The 19550-nt window shown below is 53.2% G+C and overlaps 1 protein-coding gene across 1 annotated transcript in view; it reads right to left on the reverse strand.

The window, feature by feature from the left end:
• Window positions 1–19550, reverse strand: part of LOC116958248 (uncharacterized) — a 110758-nt gene that overhangs the window by 43807 nt on the left and 47401 nt on the right. The window contains exons 6-8 of the mRNA XM_076056176.1: window positions 13848–14031; window positions 9529–9630; window positions 6172–6984 (exon numbers count right to left, since the gene is read on the reverse strand). Coding sequence (XP_075912291.1) covers window positions 6172–6984; window positions 9529–9630; window positions 13848–14031 — 1099 coding nt within the window. The remainder of the gene's footprint in view (window positions 1–6171; window positions 6985–9528; window positions 9631–13847; window positions 14032–19550) is intronic.

The raw sequence follows: 19550 nt of genomic DNA on the forward strand, positions 1-19550 counted from the left end.
ACATCGTCACCAGAACTAGTCATCACCACCACCACTACAGTCATCACCACCACTACAGTCATCACCAACTCCGTCAGGAAATCCTGCGGAATGTCGTCACCACCACTACAGTCATCACCACCACCACTACAGTCATCACCACCACCACTACAGTCATCACCACCACTAAAGTCATCACCACCACCACTACTACAGTCACCACCAACACCATCACCACTACAGTCATCATCACCACTACCACCACCTCACTCATCACCAACTCCGTCAGGAAGTCCTGCGGAACGTCGTCACCAGAACTACAGTCATCACCACTACCATTACAGTCATCACCACTACTACTACAGTCATCACCACCACCACCACTACAGTCATCACTACCACCACTACAGTCATCACTACCAACACTACAGTCATCACCACCACTACCATCACCACCTCACTGATGACCAACTCCGCCAGGAAGTCCTGCGGAACGTCATCACCAGAACTACAGTCATCACCACCACCACTACAGTCATCACCACCACCACTACTACTACTACCACAGTCATCACCACCACTACAGTCACCATCACCACCACCACTACAGTCATCACCAACTCCGTCAGGAAGTCCTGCGGAACATCGTCACCAGAACTACAGTCATCATCACCACCACTACAGTCATCACCACCACTACCACCACCTCACTCATCACCAACTCCGACAGGAAGTCCTGTGGAACGTCTTCATCACCACTACAGTCATCACCACCACTACAGTCATCACCACCACTACTACTACCAGCGTCACCACCACCACCACCTCACTCATGACCAACTCCGTCAGGAAGTCCTGCGGAACGCTGTCACCAGAACTACAGTCATCACCACCACCACTACAGTCATCACCACGACCACTACAGTCATCACCACCACTACTACAGTCACCACCACCACTACAGTCACCACCACCACTACAGTCATGACTACCACTACTACAGTCATCACCACCACCACCACCACCTCACTCATGACCAACTCCGTCAGGAAGTCCTGCGGAACGCTGTCACCAGAACTAGTCATCACCACCACCACCACTACAGTAATCACCACCACTACAGTCATCACCACCACCACTACAGTCATAACCACCACCACTACAGTCATCACCAACTCCGTCAAGGAGTCCTGTGGAACGTCGTCACCACCACTACAGTCATCACCACCACCACTACAGTCATCACCACTACTACTACAGGCATCACCACCACCACTACAGTCATCACCACCACCACCACCACCACCTCACTCATGACCAACTCCGTAAAGAAGTCTTGTGGAACGTCACCACTACCACCACTAGTCACCACCACCACCACTACAGTCACCACTACCACCACTACAGTCACCAACACCACTACTACTGCAGTCATCACCACCACTACTAGTGTCACCACCGTCACCACTACAGTCACCACCACTACAGTCACCACCACTACTAGCGTCACCACCCTCACAACTACAGTCACCACCACCACCACTACTACCATCACCACCACCACTACTACCATCACTACCACCACGACAGTCACCACCACCACTACTACCATCACCACCACCACCACTACAGTCACCACCACCACTACTACCATCACCACCACTACAGTCACCACCACCACTACTACCATCACCACCACCACTACCACTACAGTCACCACCACCACTACTACCATCACCACCACTACAGTCACCACCACTACTACTAGCGTCACCATCACCACCACTACTACAATCACCATCACCACCACCACTACCGCCATCACCACCACCACCGTTGCCACCATCACTACCACCACTACTACTATCACCACCACTACAGTCACCACCACTACTACGAGCGTCATCACCACCACCACTACTAAAATCACCGCCGTCACTACAACCACTACCATCACCACCACCACCACCACTACTACTACCATCACCACCACCAACACTACTACCATCACCACCACCACTACTACCATCACCACCACCACAACCATTACTACCATCACCACTACTACCATCACCACCACTACCACCACTACGACCATCACCACCACCGAAACTATGACCATCACCACCACCAAAACTACTACAGTCACCACCACCACCACTACTACAGTCACCACCACCACTACTAACATCACCTCCACCACCACGACTACTACCACCACTACTAACATCACCACCACCACCACTACTACCACCACCACCACTACTACCGTCACCACAACCACCACCACCACTACCATCAACACCACCACTACTACCATCACCACAACAACCACCACCACCACTACTACCATCACCACCACCACCACCTCACTCATGACCAACTCCGTCAGGAAGTCCTGCGGAACGCTGTCACCAGAACTACAGTCATCACCACCACCACTACAGTCATCACCACCACCACTACAGTCATAACCACCACCACTACAGTCATCACCAACTCTGTCAAGGAGTCCTGTGGAACGTCGTCACCACCACTACAGTCATCACCACCACCACTACAGTCATCACCACTACTACTACAGGCATCACCACCACCACTACAGTCATCACCACCACCACCACCACCACCTCACTCATGACCAACTCCGTAAAGAAGTCCTGTGGAACGTCACCACTACCACCACTAGTCACCAACACCACTACTACTGCAGTCATCACCACCACTACTAGTGTCACCACCGTCACCACTACAGTCACCACCACTACAGTCACCACCACTACTAGCGTCACCACCCTCACAACTACAGTCACCACCACCACCACTACTACCATCACCACCACCACTACTACCATCACTACCACCACGACAGTCACCACCACCACTACTACCATCACCACCACCACCACTACAGTCACCACCACCACTACTACCATCACCACCACCACCACTACAGTCACCACCACCACTACTACCATCACCACCACCACCACTACCACTACAGTCACCACCACCACTACTACCATCACCACCACTACAGTCACCACCACTACTACTAGCGTCACCATCACCACCACTACTACAATCACCATCACCACCACCACTACCGCCATCACCACCACCACCGTTGCCACCATCACTACCACCACCACTACTACTATCACCACCACTACAGTCACCACCACTACTACGAGCGTCATCACCACCACCACTACTAAAATCACCGCCATCACTACAACCACTACCGTCACCACCACCACCACCACTACTACTATCACCACCACCAACACTACTACCATCACCACCACCACTACTACCATCACCACCACCACAACCATTACTACCATCACCACTACTACCATCACCACCACTACCACCACTACGACCATCACCACCACCGAAACTATGACCATCACCACCACCAAAACTACTACAGTCACCACCACCACTACTACAGTCACCACCACCACCACTACTAACATCACCTCCACCACCACGACTACTACCACCACTACTAACATCACCACCACCACCACTACTACCACCACCACCACTACTACCGTCACCACAACCACCACCACCACTACCATCACCACCACCACTACTACCATCACCACAAGAACCACCACCACCACTACTACCATCACCACCACTACTACCGTCAACATCACCACCACCACCACTACCGTCACCATCATCACCATCATCACCACCACCACGACTACCATCACCACCACCAATACTACCATCATCACCACCACCACCACTACTACCATCACCACCACCACTCCCGTCACCTTCATCACCACCACTACTACCATCACCACCACTACTACCGTCAACAACACCAACACCACTACTACCATCACAACCACCACCACCACTACTACCATTACCACCACTACTACCATCACCACCACCACCACTACTGCCGTCAACACCACCACCACTACTACGGCATCACTAATGCCCTTTCCTGAAACCGCATTGGGGCTCCGCAAGCCTCTCCTCAGCGTGCCTGGCAAGGCGATGTTAAATAATCCTTGCCAGGGCCTTACCCGGCACACTGAGGAGTGAGATGCCCCTGTAGTTGTTACAGTCTGTGCGGTCCCCCTTCTTAAAGAGGGGGACCACCAGGGGATCCTTCCAATTCTGCGGAACCCGTCCAGTGGTCCAGACTGTTGTTATGATGTCATGTAGGGCAGTCTGTGCACAAACGCCACCCTCTCTCAGCATTTCGCTTGGGAGATCATCTCTGCCCGGTGTCTTTCCTGGTCTCAGACTCTGGATCGCCTTCAGTACTTCCTCAACAGATGGCACCTCAGCCAGCCACTCACAGGAGGTGACTTCTTCCAATATTTGAGGCACCGCAGCCTCAGCAGGGTCATCCTCACTTTGTGCCACGATGTTTTCCAGGCTGAGGGATTTCCCTTCCCCCAGGACCTCACAGAAATGCTCAGCAAATCTGCAAACCTGTTCTTGGGGTTCGGAGATTGGATCACCGTTTTTTTCCCCTGATGGTAATAGGTGTGGCGCTGCAGGTTACTTTTTTGATGGAGTTAAATAGAGATTTGTGATCGCGGGCCACTGAGGCAGACTCCATCTACTCAGCAACCCGCGACCACCACCCATCCTTGCAGCGCCTCGCGGCTCTCCGAACCTCCGAGCGAAGGCTACGGTAAGCCTCCTCATTCTCTGATGTGGGATTCTGTAGCCGATAACAGTGGGCCTGTCGCTTTTTCTCAACCATCCTGAACACCTCCTCTGTCAGCCAGGGTCTCTGTGGAGGTCTGGACCGCTCACCCAAAGCAGCCATTGCAGCTGCATGAGTCACAGTCCTAAAACTCGGCCATCTACCCTCGACATCAGGAGGAGTGAGGGACGATGCCAATCCCAGCCGCAAGCGATGATGAAATTCTCGCTTGCAACTTTCATCAGATAACTGAGACCAGGCCACTTTAGGTTGGAATGGCATCCTGGGTGTACACCCACCACCGGAGTGGAAGAATGGCAAGCGCATCTTACAGATGACTAGTCGATGGTCAGAGGGCAGATCAGCTCCACGGTACGTCATGGTGTCAAGGACATGGGCTCGCATCCACTGGTCCGTCACTATGTAGTCCAGCAGATGATCTTGCTTGGACCCGGCATGCATCCATGATGGTGTGTGGATGCGCCGATGCCAGAACAGCGTGTTGGTAATTACAAGCCCATGGGCTGCACAAAAATCTAGCAGCCTACCGTTGTTATTGAGCTGATCCGGCCCATGCCCTCCAATCACTCCAGACCAGGTGCCAGCATCATGACCAACTCGGGCATTGAAGTAGCCCAACAAGATGACTCTATCCCGAGGGGCCACTTTAGCCAGTACCTGTGACAGGTCATAGAAGGCATCCGACTCATCGGCTTTGCCTGCATCCCTCCACGGATGTTCATCTTCGGTGGGGGCACAAGTAACCACGACCACCAATCCTAGCCTCCGGTTGATGGGAAGGCGAGCCCCAAGTAGCCTGGGGCTTACAGCTTCCCACACCTCACTGCCACGCTCCCACGCCCCCTTCATTCTTTTGTTCATAAGAAGATCCACACCCTGTTGTTTGGCAGTCTGCTGCCCTGAGTAGAGGACTGTCCACCCCTCATGGTGGCAGGAGCCAGAACCGGTCCACCGGACCTCCTGAATGCCACATAGATCCAGGCGGTACCGGTCCAGCTCCCGACAGAGGAGTGGCAGCCTTTCCTCCGCAGTGAGCGTTCGAACATTCCACATGGCCATCCGTAGTGGCTTTTCGTTGTTTCTGGAGGAGCCCCGAGGGTAGAGATTCAATCTCCTGGCTCCGACAAATGGGGTTTGGCCAGGAGACGTCATAGACGCCTGTCCCCCCGGGGCCTCCGGCACAAGCTTATTAGTTAGATATTTTAGTTTAACTCATGGTTTAGTGGTAATTAATTGAAGGTGGAGGGGTTACCAGCCCCTCGCACCCGTCCAGAGCCCCCGTTTAGCCCCTGTGGTGGACACACATGCCATGAGGGGAGGAGCTAATCAAAATTGGATCTCCCCCCACAGCACTGTCCACGACAGAGTTGCCCGTCCGGCACCGCACCCACACACAAACACACCCCCCCCACACCCCCACCCACACACCCCCCCACACACCCCCACACACACACCCCCCCCACACCCCCTCCACCCACCCTGGCCCTCCCCGTGCTGTGCAGCACGTGCACCAGCGCCCTCGCCACGTCCCCGCGCGCCCTCGCCCCCAGCCGCGGCTCGAGCGCTGAGCAGAGGTCGGTGCAGCGTCCCGTGAGGAACTCGGCGAACTCCTTGTAGCGCTCCAGGGGCAGAACTCGGGCCCTCTCCAGGCGCCAGCGGACGCGCAGCGCGGGCACCGCCCCCTTGCCCCTGCCGGCCGTGGGGGCGCTCAGCGGGTACCACTTCTCCACCAGCTGCTGCCGCGCGCCCGGCGCGTCGGCGGAGTTCACCGCGATGTTCACGAGCCCCACGTAATCGGCGGAGACGCCGCCGCCGATGCCGACGCCGATGCCGCCGATCTCCACTCCGTCCTCCTCCTCCTCCTTCTTCTTCTTCTTGTCCTTCTTCTTGTCCTTCTTCTTCTTATTCTTCTTGGCGGTATCGGCGTCGGCGTCGGCGTCGGCGTCGTCGGCGTCGTCGGCGTCGTCGGCGTCGGCGTCCTCGCGGTAGACGTGCACCGTCAGGTCTCGCGGCGCCGGCGGCAGCGCCGGCAGCAGGAAGTGCTCGCCCCAGCGGGGGCCCTCGGCCGACGTGCCGGGCCCCGCGGCCTGGCAGCGGCCGGCGGTGCGGGCGCACAGCCGGTCGTCGACGCAGACCTCGCAGAAGTAGCGGCGGCGGCGGCGGCGGCGGCGGCAGCGGCGGCGGGCGCCGGCGCCGGCGCCGGCGGCGGCGGCGGCGCCGGCGGCGGGCGGCAGGTCCCTGGCCTCCAGCAGCCACAGGCGCAGGGAAGTCTCCACACGGCGGCGGTTGTCCTGGGCGCGGCACGCGGTGGTGACGGTGGTGAGTGGTGAGTGGTGGTGGTGACGGTGAGTCGTGGTGGTGGTGGTGGTGGTGATGAGTGGTGGTGGTAAGTGGCGGTGGTGGTAACAGTGTTGAGTGGTGGTGACGGTGGTGGTGGTGAATGGTGGTGGTGGTGGTAACAGTGTTGAGTGGTGGTGACGGTGGTCGTGGTGGTGGTAACAGTGTTGAGTTGTGGTGGTAACAGTGTTGAGTGTTGGTGACGGTGGTGGTGGTAACAGTGTTGAGTGTTGGTGACGGTGGTGGTGGTGAATGGTGGTGGTGGTAACAGTGGTGAGTGGTGGTGACGGTGGTGGTGGTAATAGTGTTGAGTGGTGGTGACGGTGGTGGTGGTGGTGGTGGTGGTGGTAACAGTGTTGAGTGGTGGTGACGGTGGTGGTGGTGGTGGTAACAGTGTTGAGTGGTGGTGACGGTGGTGGTGGTGGTGGTGGTAACAGTGTTGAGTGGTGGTGACGGTGGTGGTAGTGAATGGTGGTGGTAACAGTGTTGAGTGGTGGTGACGGTGGTCGTGGTGGTGGTAACAGTGTTGAGTTGTGGTGGTAACAGTGTTGAGTGTTGGTGACGGTGGTGGTGGTAACAGTGTTGAGTGGTGGTGACGGTGGTGGTGGTGGTAACAGTGTTGAGTGGTGGTGACGGTGGTGGTGGTGAATGGTGGTGGTGGTAACAGTGGTGAGTGGTGGTGACGGTGGTGGTGGTAACAGTGTTGAGTGGTGGTGACGGTGGTGGTGGTGGTGGTGGTGGTAACAGTGGTGAGTGGTGGTGACGGTGGTGGTGGTAACAGTGTTGAGTTGTGGTGGTAACAGTGTTGAGTGTTGGTGACGGTGGTGGTGGTAACAGTGTTGAGTGTTGGTGACGGTGGTGGTGGTAACGGTGGTGAGTGGTGGTGACGGTGGTGGTGGTAACAGTGTTGAGTGGTGGTGGAAGCAGTGTTGAGTGGTGGTGGAAGCAGTGTTGAGTGGTGGTGTCGGTGGTGGTAGCAGTGTTGAGTGGTGGTGTCGGTGGTGGTGGTGTGAACGAGTTCGAAATGATGGTGATGATGATGGCAGTGGTGGTGACCGTAGTGATGTTGATAACAACAGAGGTGGTGATGGTGGTGGTGATGGAGGTGGTAGTGGCAGTTGTGGTGGTGGTGTTGATGATAGTCGTGGTGGTGATGATGGCAGTGGTGGTGACGGTAGTGGTGGTGGTGACAGTGGTGGTGATGGAGGTAGTGGTGATGGTTGTGGTGGTGACAATGGAGGTGGTGGTGGTGGTGGTCGTGGCGGTTGTGGTGGTGGTGGTGATAGTCGTGGTGTTGATGATGGCAGTGGTGGTGATGGTAGTGGTGGTTGGTGGTGACGATGGAGACGGTGGTGGTGGTGGTGGTGTAAGTTCCACAAATGAGACGTCACCACTTTTACACAACGGCTGTCTTCACCATACTGACGGTCACTATGGGCGAGATCGTGCCGTGGGTACGATGTGCCAACATCGCTGTGGGTGAGGCTGTGGGTGAGCCTGTTGGTGAGTGGGTGAGTGAGTGGGTGCGTGAGCGAGTGAGCGAGTGAGTGTGTGGGCGAGTGAGTGGGTGAGCGAGTGTGTGCGTGAGTGAGCGAGTGAGTGGGTGGGCGAGTGAGTGGGTGAGTGTGTGCGTGAGTGAGTGTGTGGGTGAGTGAGCGAGTGAGTGGGTGAGCGAGTGTTTGCTTGAGTGTGTGGGTGAGTGTGTGGGTGAGTGAGCGGGTGAGTGAGCGAGTGAGTGGGTGAGCGATTGAGTGGGTGAGCGAGTGTGTGTGTGAGTGTGTGGGTGAGTGAGCGGGTGAGTGAGTGGGTGATTGAGTGGGTGAGTGAGTGGGTGAGCGAGGGAGTGGGTGAGTGAGCGGGTGAGTGAGTGGGTGAGTGTGTGAGTGTGTGGGTGAGTGAGCGGGTGAGTGAGTGGGTGATTGAGTGGGTGAGTGAGTGGGTGAGCGAGGGAGTGGGTGAGTGAGCGGGTGAGTGAGTGGGTGAGTGAGTGGGTGGGTGAGCGAGTGAGTGGGTGAGCGAGTGGGTGAGCCAGGGAGTGGGTGAGTGAGTGGGTGAGTGAGTGGGTGAGCCAGGGAATGGGTGATTGAGCGGGTGAGCGAGTGTGTGCGTGAGTATGTGGATGGGTGAGTGAGTGAGTGGGTAAGTGAGCGTGTGAGTGAGTGGGTGATTGAGTGGGTGAGTGAGTGAGTGGGTGAGCGAGGGAGTGGGTGAGTGAGCGGGTGAGTGTGTGGATGAGTGAGTGGGTGAGTGAGTGGGTGAGCCAGGGAGTGGGTGAGTGAGCGGGTGAGCGAGTGAGTGGGTGAGTGAGTGGGTGAGTGGGTGAGTGAGTGGGTGAGCGAGTTGGTGAGTGAGTGGGTGAGTGAGTGGGTGAGTGAGTGGGTGAGCGAGTGGGTGAGTGAGTGGGTGAGTGGGTGAGCGAGTGGGTGAGTGAGTGAGTGGGTGAGCGAGTTGGTGAGTGAGTGGGTGAGTGAGCGGGTGAGCGAGTGGTGAGGCCGTACCTTGTTTGGCTGAACTGCGCGTCGCAAGTTCTCCATCCAGCGGTCTCGCTCAGAAGCTGAACGGCAGCAGAAAACCTTGCTGGTGGGGCCAGCCGTGATAACCTGCAGCACACAAACAGTTAAACATCACTAACCATCACTAACCATCACCATCACTAACCATCACTAACCATCACCATCACTAACCATCACTAACCATCACTAACCATCACCATCACTAACCATCACTAACCATCACCATCACTAACCATCACTAACCATCACACACACAGTTAAACATCACTAACCATCACTAACCATCACTAACCATCACTAACACTAACAATCACTAACCATCACACGCACAGTTAAACATCACTAACCATCACTAACCATCACCATCACTAACCATCACTAACCATCACTAACACTAACAATCACCATCACTAACCATCACCATCACTAACCATCACTAACACTAACAATCACCATCACTAACCATCACTAACACTAACAATCACTAACCATCACCATCACTAACAATCACCATCACTAACCATCACTAACCATCACTAACCATCACACACACAGTTAAACATCAATAACCATCACTAACCATCACTAACCATCACACACACAGTTAAACATCACTAACCATCACTAACCATCACACACACAGTTAAACATCACTAACCATCATCATCACCATTACTAACCATCACTAACCATCACACACACAGTTAAACATCACTAACCATCACTAACCATCACTAACGATCGCACACACAGTTAAACATCACTAACCGTCACTAACCATCACACACACAGTTAAACATCACTAACCATCATCATCACCATCACTAACCATCACTAACCATCACACACACAGTTAAACATCACTAACCATCACTAACCATCTCTAACCATCACACACACAGTTAAACATCACTAACCATCACTAACCATCACACACCCAGTTAAACATCACTAACCATCATCATCACCATCACTAACCATCACTAACCATCACTAACCATCACACACACAGTTAAACATCACTAACCATCACTAACCATCACACACACAGTTTATCATGACTAACCATCATCACCATCACTAACCATCACTAACCATCACACACACAGTTAAACATCACTAACCATCACTAACCATCACTAACCATCACACACACAGTTAAACATCATTAACCATCACTAACCATCACTAACCATCACACACACAGTTAAACATCACTAACCATCATTAACCATCATCATCACCATCACTAACCATCACTAACCATCACTAACCATCACACACACAGTTAAACATCACTAACCATCACTAACCATCACACACACAGTTAAACATCACTAACCATCATCATCACCATCACTAACCATCACCATCACTAACAATCACTAACCATCACCATCACTAACAATCACCATCACTAACCATCACTAACCATCACCATCACTAACCATCACCATCACTAACCATCATCATCATCACCATCACTAACCATCACCATCACTAACAATCACTAACAATCACCATCACTAACAATCACCATCACTAACCATCACTGAACCATCACCATCACTAACCATCACCAACACTAACACTAACCATCACTAACCATCACAAACCATCACTAACCATCACTAACCATCACCATCACTAACATTAACCATCACTAACACTAACCATCACTAACACTAACCATCACCAACACTAACACTAACCATCACTAACCATCACCATCACTAACCATCACCAACACTAACCATCACCATCACTAACCATCACCATCACTAACCATCAATAACACTAACCATCACCATCACTAACCATCACTATCCAACACTAACCATCACCACCACTAACCATCACTAACACTAACCATCACCATCACTAAACATCACTAACCATCACCAAAACTAACCATCACCATCACTAACCATCGCCATCACTAACCATCACTAACCATCACCATCACTAACACTAACCATCACCAACACTAACCATCGCCATCACTAACCATCACCAACACTAACCATCGCCATCACTAACCATCACCATCACTAACCATCACCATCACTAACCATCACCATCACTAATACCTTGCTGATGGCAATAGTGCCAATGGTAATCACCTTGGGTTGTGTGTTAGTGTGTGTGTTAGTTTTAGTGTGTTAGTGAGTGTGTGTGTGTGTTAATGTGTATGTGTTAGTATGTGTGTGTGTTAATGTGTGTGTGTGTTAGTGTGTGTTAGTGTGTTAGTGTGCTTTATTGACCTGGTCAAGGCCTATGATACCATCAGTAGGCCTGGGCTCTGGGTTGTTCTTCGTGCTTTTGGAGTACCTGACCCTCTGCTCACGATCATTAAGGACCTTCATGATGGTGAGCGGGCCCGGGTAAAACTACGTGGCCGGGAGTCAGAGCCATTCCCTGTACACCTTGGGGTGCGACAGGGATGTCCTCTGGCTCCCACATTATTTAACATCTATTTTTACCACGTAGTTCGTGAAGCCTTCAATAGCTGTACCGGGGGAATCTCCAAATGGTACAGATATAATTGGAGGCTGATCGATGCCCGGGTGCGTTCAAGGGATGGCTCCCTATTGCTCAACCACGTTATGCATGCCGATGATTTGGTAATAGCTGCTCATTCAGAGGAGGAGTAGGAGATGCTGCTGCTGAGACTGGAGCGTGCCACTAAGAGGTGGGGCCTTACCATCAGCCCCACCAAAACTAAGCACCTGCCTGGGGATTTTGTACCATCAGACACTCCACCCCCACAACTCCCAATCGGTGATGGGGCAGTTGTGGAGAGTTTCCCATACCTGAGCAGTGTGCTTATGAATGGTTCCAGTTTAACAGCAGAGGTCTCACTCCGAATCAGTCGAGCGGCAATATCTTTTCATCGGTTGCGTAACGCTGTGTGGAAGCTACCTGGTCTGTCGCTCCGCACTAAGCTACAGGTCTTCTCGGCCACGGTCATTCCCTCCCTTCTCTATGCTTGCGAAACGTGTACCCCCCTAATGGAACATCTTCGCCGGTTAGAAACATTTAGGCTGGCCTGCCTACGATCCATCCTGGGTTTAACCAGACTGGATTGTGTGAGCTCACAAATCCTTGAAAGATCTGGGCAAGGTCCCATCGGTGAGCTCCTCCGGTGGGCAAGGCTGCGATGGCTGGGTCATGTAGCCCGTATGCCCAGCCACCGCATGCCGAAACAGCTTTTGTTCGGCCGGATTGAGGGGGCTAAACGGGCGCGGCACAGGCTAGAGAAGAGATGGAGTGATGTGGTACAGGAGGACGTGGAGCTGAGTGGACTTGCCGATGACTGGTACCAGCGGTGTCAAGATCGGCCTCTGTGGAGGAGGCTCGTGAAGGACGCTACTGGGCAGTTGGAGGCAGTCGCCCTCCAACAACAACGGAGGGCGGAGGAGCGACGCTCACAACAACGAGCGGAGCGCCGGGTGACTAAAGCACAACAGGTTGGCACAGTAGGGGGCACAGGTGGTGCATCAGCCAGTCATCTCAGTCATCTCAGTCAGTCGACCCGTGGCACCTGGGTCTGCCCCGTGACCTCCTGCCAGCGGGCGTTCGACACTTCACGTGGCCTCAGGGTGCACATAGCCTGGCACAAGCGGCGTGGTGACGTCACCACCACTTAGTGGCGAATGGCGGTTGTTGTTATTGTTGTTGTTGTGTGAGTGTGTGTGAATGTGTGAGTGTGAATGTGCGGGTGTGTTTGTGTGCGTGTGAATGTGTGCGTGTGAATGTGTGTGTGTGCGCGTGAGCGTGTGTGAGAGTGTGTGAGTGTGTGAGTGCGTGTGAGTGTGTGAGAGTGTGTGTGAGCATGTGTGCGTGTGTGCGTGTGAATGTGTGTGTGTGTGCGTGTGTGTGAGTGCATGTGAGCGTGTGTGTGTGCGTGTGTGCGTGTGAATGTGTGAGTGCGTGTGAGTGTGTGTGAGTGTGTGTGTGCGTGTGTGCGTGTGAGCGTGTGTGAGTGCGTGTGCGTGTGCGTGAGCGTGTGTGCGTGTGTGCGTGTGTGCATGTGTGTGTGTGTACGTGTGAATGTGTGCGTGTGAGTGTGTGTGCTTGAGTGTGTGAATGTGTGAGTGTGTGTGCGTGTGAGGGCATGTGAGCGTGTGTGTGCGTGTGAACGTGTGTGCGTGTGAATGTGTGAGTGTGTGTGTGCGTGTGTGCGTGTGAATGTGTGTGTGTGTGTGCCTGTGTGTGTGTGTGCGTGTTAATGTGTGTGTGTGTGTGCCTGTGTGTGTGTGTGCGTGTGAATGTGTGAATGTGTGCGCGTGTGTGAGCGGCACCTCAAAGCAGTAATCCTGTCCCAGGATGCTGCTGTGCAGGGGCTTGATGAGTGGTGGCTCCCCGTCGCTGCCGTCGCCGCCGTCGCCGCCGTCGCCGCCGGCCAAGCTCAGAGTTTCCACTCGGCTGGGGCTAAGCAGAGACTCGTGGGAGTGAGACTCGGTGAGACGCGGCATTCCCAGTGGCCTTCAACACAACACACGGGGGCAGACATCAACACAACGCAGACATCAACACAACGCAGACATCAACACAACGCAGACATCAACACGCTTAGAATACAACACAGGGGCAGACATCAACACGCTTAGACTTCAACACAGGGGCAGACATCAACACAACGCAGGGGGCAGACGTCAACACGCTTAGACATCAACACGCTTAGACTACAACACAGGGGCAAACGTCAACACGCTTAGACTACAACACAGGGGCAGACGTCAACACGCTTAGACATCAACACGCTTAGAATACAACACAGGGGCAGACATCAACACGCTTACAACACAGGGCAGACATCAACACGCTTAGACTACAACACAACTCAGGGGGCAGACTTCAACACAACGCAGGGGGCAGACTTCAACACAACGCAGGGGCAGACACCAACACGCTTAGACTTCAACACAACGCAGACATCAACACATTTAAGACTTCAACACAAGGCATGGGCAGACATCAACACGCTTATCCTACAACACAGGGGCAGACATCAACACATTTAAGACTTCAACACAACGCATGGGCAGACATCAACACGCTTAGACTTCAACACAACGCAGACAACAACACGATTAGACTTCAACAAAACGCAGACATCAACACGCTTAGACTACAACACAGGGGCAGATATCAACACGCTTAGACTTCAACACAACGCAGGGGCAGACATCAACACGCTTAGACTTCAACACAACGCAGACATCAACACGCTTAGACTTCAACACAACGCAGACATCAACATGCTTAGACTTCAACACAACACAGGGGCAGACATCAACACGCTAAGACTTCAACACAACGCAGACATCAACACGCTTAGCCTACAACACAACACAGACATCAACACGCTTAGACTTCAACACAGGGGCAGACATCAACACGCTTAGACTTCAACAAAACGCAGGGGGCAGACATCAACACGCTTAGACTTCAACACAACGCAGACATCAACACGCTTAGACTTCAACACAACGCAGACATCAACACGCTTAGACTACAACACAACACAGACATCAACACGCTTAGACTTCAACACAACGCAGGGGAAGACATCAACACGCTTAGACTTCAACACAACACAGACATCAACACGCTTAGACTTCAACACAACACAGACATCAACACGCTTAGACTTCAACACAACGCAGGGGAAGACATCAACACGCTTAGACTTCAACACAACACAGACATCAACAAGCTGAGACTTCAACACAACACAGACATCAAAATGCTTAGACTACAACACAATGCAGAGGCAGACATCAACACGCTTAGACTTCAACGCAACGCAGGTGGCAGACATCAAGACGCTTAGACTTCAACACAACGCAGACATCAACACGCTTAGACTTCAACACAACGCAGACATCAACACGCTTAGACTACAACACAACACAGAGGCAGACATCAACACGCTTAGCCTACAACACAACACAGAGGCAGACATCAACACGCTTAGACTACAACACAACACAACGCAGACATCAACACGCTTAGCCTACAACACAACACAACGCAGACATCAACACGCTTAGCCTACAACACAACACAACGCAGACATCAACACGCTTAGATTTCAACACAACACAGGGTCAGATATCAACTCGCTTAGACTTCAACACAACACAGACATCAACACGCTTAGACTACAACACAACACAGGGGGCAGACATCAACACGCTTAGACTACAACACAACGCAGACATCAACACGCTTAGACTTCAACACAACGCAGACATCAACACGCTTAGACTTCAACACAACGCAGACATCAACACGCTTAGACTACAACACAACGCAGACATCAACACGCTTAGACTTCAACACAACGCAGACATCAACACGATTAGATTTCAACACAACGCAGGGGCAGACATCAACACGCTTAGACTTCAACACAACACAGGGCCAGACATCAACACACTTAGACTACAACACAACACAGACATCAACACGCTTAGACTTCAACGCAACGCAGGTGGCAGACATCAAGACGCTTAGACTTCAACACAACGCAGACATCAACACGCTTAGACTACAACACAACGCAGACATCAACACGCTTAGACTACAACACAACGCAGGGGGTAGACATCAACACACTTAGCCTACAACACAACGCAGAGGCAGACATCAACACACTTAAGACTTCAACACAACGCAGACATCAACACGCTTAGACCACAACACAACGCAGACATCAACACACTTAGACTTCAACAAAACGCAGGGGGCAGACATCAGCACGCTAAGACTTCAACACAACGCAGAGGCAGACATCAACACGCTTAGACTACAACACAACGCAGGCATCAACACACTTAGACTACAACACAACGCAGGGTCAGACATCAACACGCTTAGACTTCAACACAACGCAGACATCAACAAGCTTAGCCTACAACACAACGCAGACATCAACACGCTTAGCCTACAACACAATGCAGGGGCAGACATCAACACGCTTAGCCTACAACAGAACGCAGACATCAACACGCTTAGACTTCAACACAACACAGGGGCAGACATCAACACGCTTAGACTTCAACACAACGCAGACATCAACACGCTTAGACTTCAACACAAGGCAGGGGCAGACATCAACACACTTAGACTTCAACACAACGCAGACATCAACACGCTTAGACTACAACACAGACATCAACACGCTTAGACTTCAACACAACGCAGGGTCAGACATCAACACGCTTAGACTTCAACACAACGCAGACATCAACACGCTTAGACTACAACACAACGCAGACATCAACACGCTTAGACTTCAACACAACGCAGGGGCAGACATCAACACGCTTAGACTTCAACACAACGCAGACTTCAACACGCTTAGACTACAACACAACGCAGGGGCAGACATCAACACGCTTAGACTTCAACACAACGCAGACTTCAACACGCTTAGACTTCAACACAACGCAGGTGGCAGACATCAACACGCTTAGACTTCAACACAACGCAGACATCAACACGCTTAGACTTCAACACAACGCAGACATCAACACGCTTAGACTTCAACACAACACAGACATCAACACGCTTAGACTTCAACACAACGCAGACATCAACACGCTTAGACTTCAACACAACGCAGACATCAACACGCTTAGACTTCAACACAACGCAGACATCAACACGCTTAGACTTCAACACAACACAGACATCAACACGCTTAGACTACAACACGCTTAGACTTCAACACAACGCAGACATCAACACGCTTAGACTTCAACACAACGCAGACATCAACACGCTTAGACTTCAACACAACACAGACATCAACACGCTTAGCCTACAACACGCTTAGACTTCAACACAACGCAGGTGGCAGACATTAACACGCTTAGACTTCAACACAACGCAGAAATCAAAACGCTTAGAATACAACACAGGGGCAGACATCAACACACTTAGACTTCAACACAACGCAGGGTCAGACATCAACACGTTTAGACTTCAACACAATGCAGGGTCAGACATCAACACGTTTAGACTTCAACACAACGCAGACATCAACACGCTTAGACTACAACAAGCTTAGACTACAACACAACGCAGGGGTAGAGTCCCAGGTGAGTCACCGTCACCACGGTAGAGTCCCAGGTGAGTCACCGTCACCACGGTAGAGCCCCAGGTGAGTCACCGTCACCACGGTAGAGTCCCAGGTGAGTCACCGTCACCACGGTGGAGTCCCAGGTGAGTCACCGTCACCACGGTAGATCACCAGGTGAGTCACCGTCACCACGGTAGAGTCCCAGGTGAGTCACCGTCACCACGGTAGAGTCCCAGGTGTGTCACCGTCACCACGGTAGAGTCCCAGGTGAGTCACCGTCACCACGGTAGAGTCCCAGGTGAGTCACCGTCACCACGGTAGAGTCCCAGGTGAGTCACCGTCACCACGGTAGAGTCCCAGGTGAGTCACCGTCACCACGGTGGAGTCCCAGGTGAGTCACCGTCACCACGGTAGATCACCAGGTGAGTCACCGTCACCACGGTAAAGTCCCAGGTGAGTCACCGTCACCACGGTAGATCACCAGGTGTGTCACCGTCACCACGGTAGAGCCCCAGGTGAGTCACGATCACCACGGTAGAGCCCCAGGTGAGTCACCGTCACCACGGTAGAGCCCCAGGTGAGTCACCGTCACCACGGTAGAGTCCCACGTGAGTCACCGTCACCACGGTAGAGACTCAGGTGAGTCACCGTCACCACGGTAAAGTCCCAGGTGAGTCACCGTCACCACGGTAGAGTCCCACGTGAGTCACCGGCACCACGGTAGAGTCCCACGTGAGTCACCGTCACCACGGTAGAGTCTCAGGTGAGTCACCGTCACCACGGTAAAGTCCCAGCTGTGTCACCGTCACCACGGTAGAGCCCCAGCTGTGTCACCGTCACCACGGTAAAGTCCCACGTGAGTCACCGTCACCACGGTAGAGTCCCAGGTGAGTCACCGTCACCACGGTAGAGTCTCAGGTGAGTCACCGTCACCACGGTAGAGTCCCAGGTGAGTCACCGTCACCATGGTAGAGTCCCAGGTGAGTCACCGTCACCACGGTAGATCACCAGGTGAGTCACCGTCACCACGGTAGAGTCCCACGTGAGTCACCGTCACCACGGTAGAGTCTCAGGTGAGTCACCGTCACCACGGTAAAGTCCCAGGTGAGTCACCGTCACCACGGTAGAGTCCCACGTGAGTCACCGGCACCACGGTAGAGTCCCACGTGAGTCACCGTCACCACGGTAGAGTCTCAAGTGAGTCACCGTCACCACGGTAAAGTCCCAGCTGTGTCACCGTCACCACGGTAGAGCCCCAGCTGTGTCACCGTCACCACGGTAGAGTCCCAGGTGAGTCACCGTCACCACGGTAGAGTCCCAGGTGAGTCACCGTCACCACGGTAGATCACCAGGTGAGTCACCGTCACCACGGTAGAGTCCCAGGTGAGTCACCGTCACCACGGTAGAGTCCCAGGTGAGTCACCGTCACCACGGTAGAGTCCCAGGTGAGTCACCGTCACCACGGTAGAGTCCCAGGTGAGTCATCGTCACCACGGTAGAGTCTCAGGTGAGTCACCGTCACCACGGTAGAGTCCCAGGTGAGTCACCGTCACCACGGTAGATCACCAGGTGAGTCACCGTCACCACGGTAGAGCCCCAGGTGAGTCACCGTCACCACGGTAAAGTCCCAGGTGAGTCACCGTCACCACGGTAGAGTCCCAGGTGAGTCACCGTCACCACGGTAGAGTCCCAGATGAGTCACCGTCACCACGGTAGAGTCCCAGGTGAGTCACCGTCACCACGGTAGAGTACCAGGTGAGTCACCGTCACCACGGTAGATCACCAGGTGAGTCACCGTCACCATGGTAGAGTCCCAGGTGAGTCACCGTCACCACGGTAGAGCCCCACGTGAGTCACCGTCACCACGGTAGAGTCCCAGGTGAGTCACCGTCACCACGGTAGAGTCCCAGGT

The sequence above is a fragment of the Petromyzon marinus genome, chromosome 74 (genome assembly GCF_048934315.1).
Source record: "Petromyzon marinus isolate PM22_M1 ecotype Great Lakes invasive population chromosome 74, UKy_Petmar_22M1.pri1.0, whole genome shotgun sequence".
In the NCBI taxonomy this organism is placed as follows: domain Eukaryota; kingdom Metazoa; phylum Chordata; class Hyperoartia; order Petromyzontiformes; family Petromyzontidae; genus Petromyzon; species Petromyzon marinus.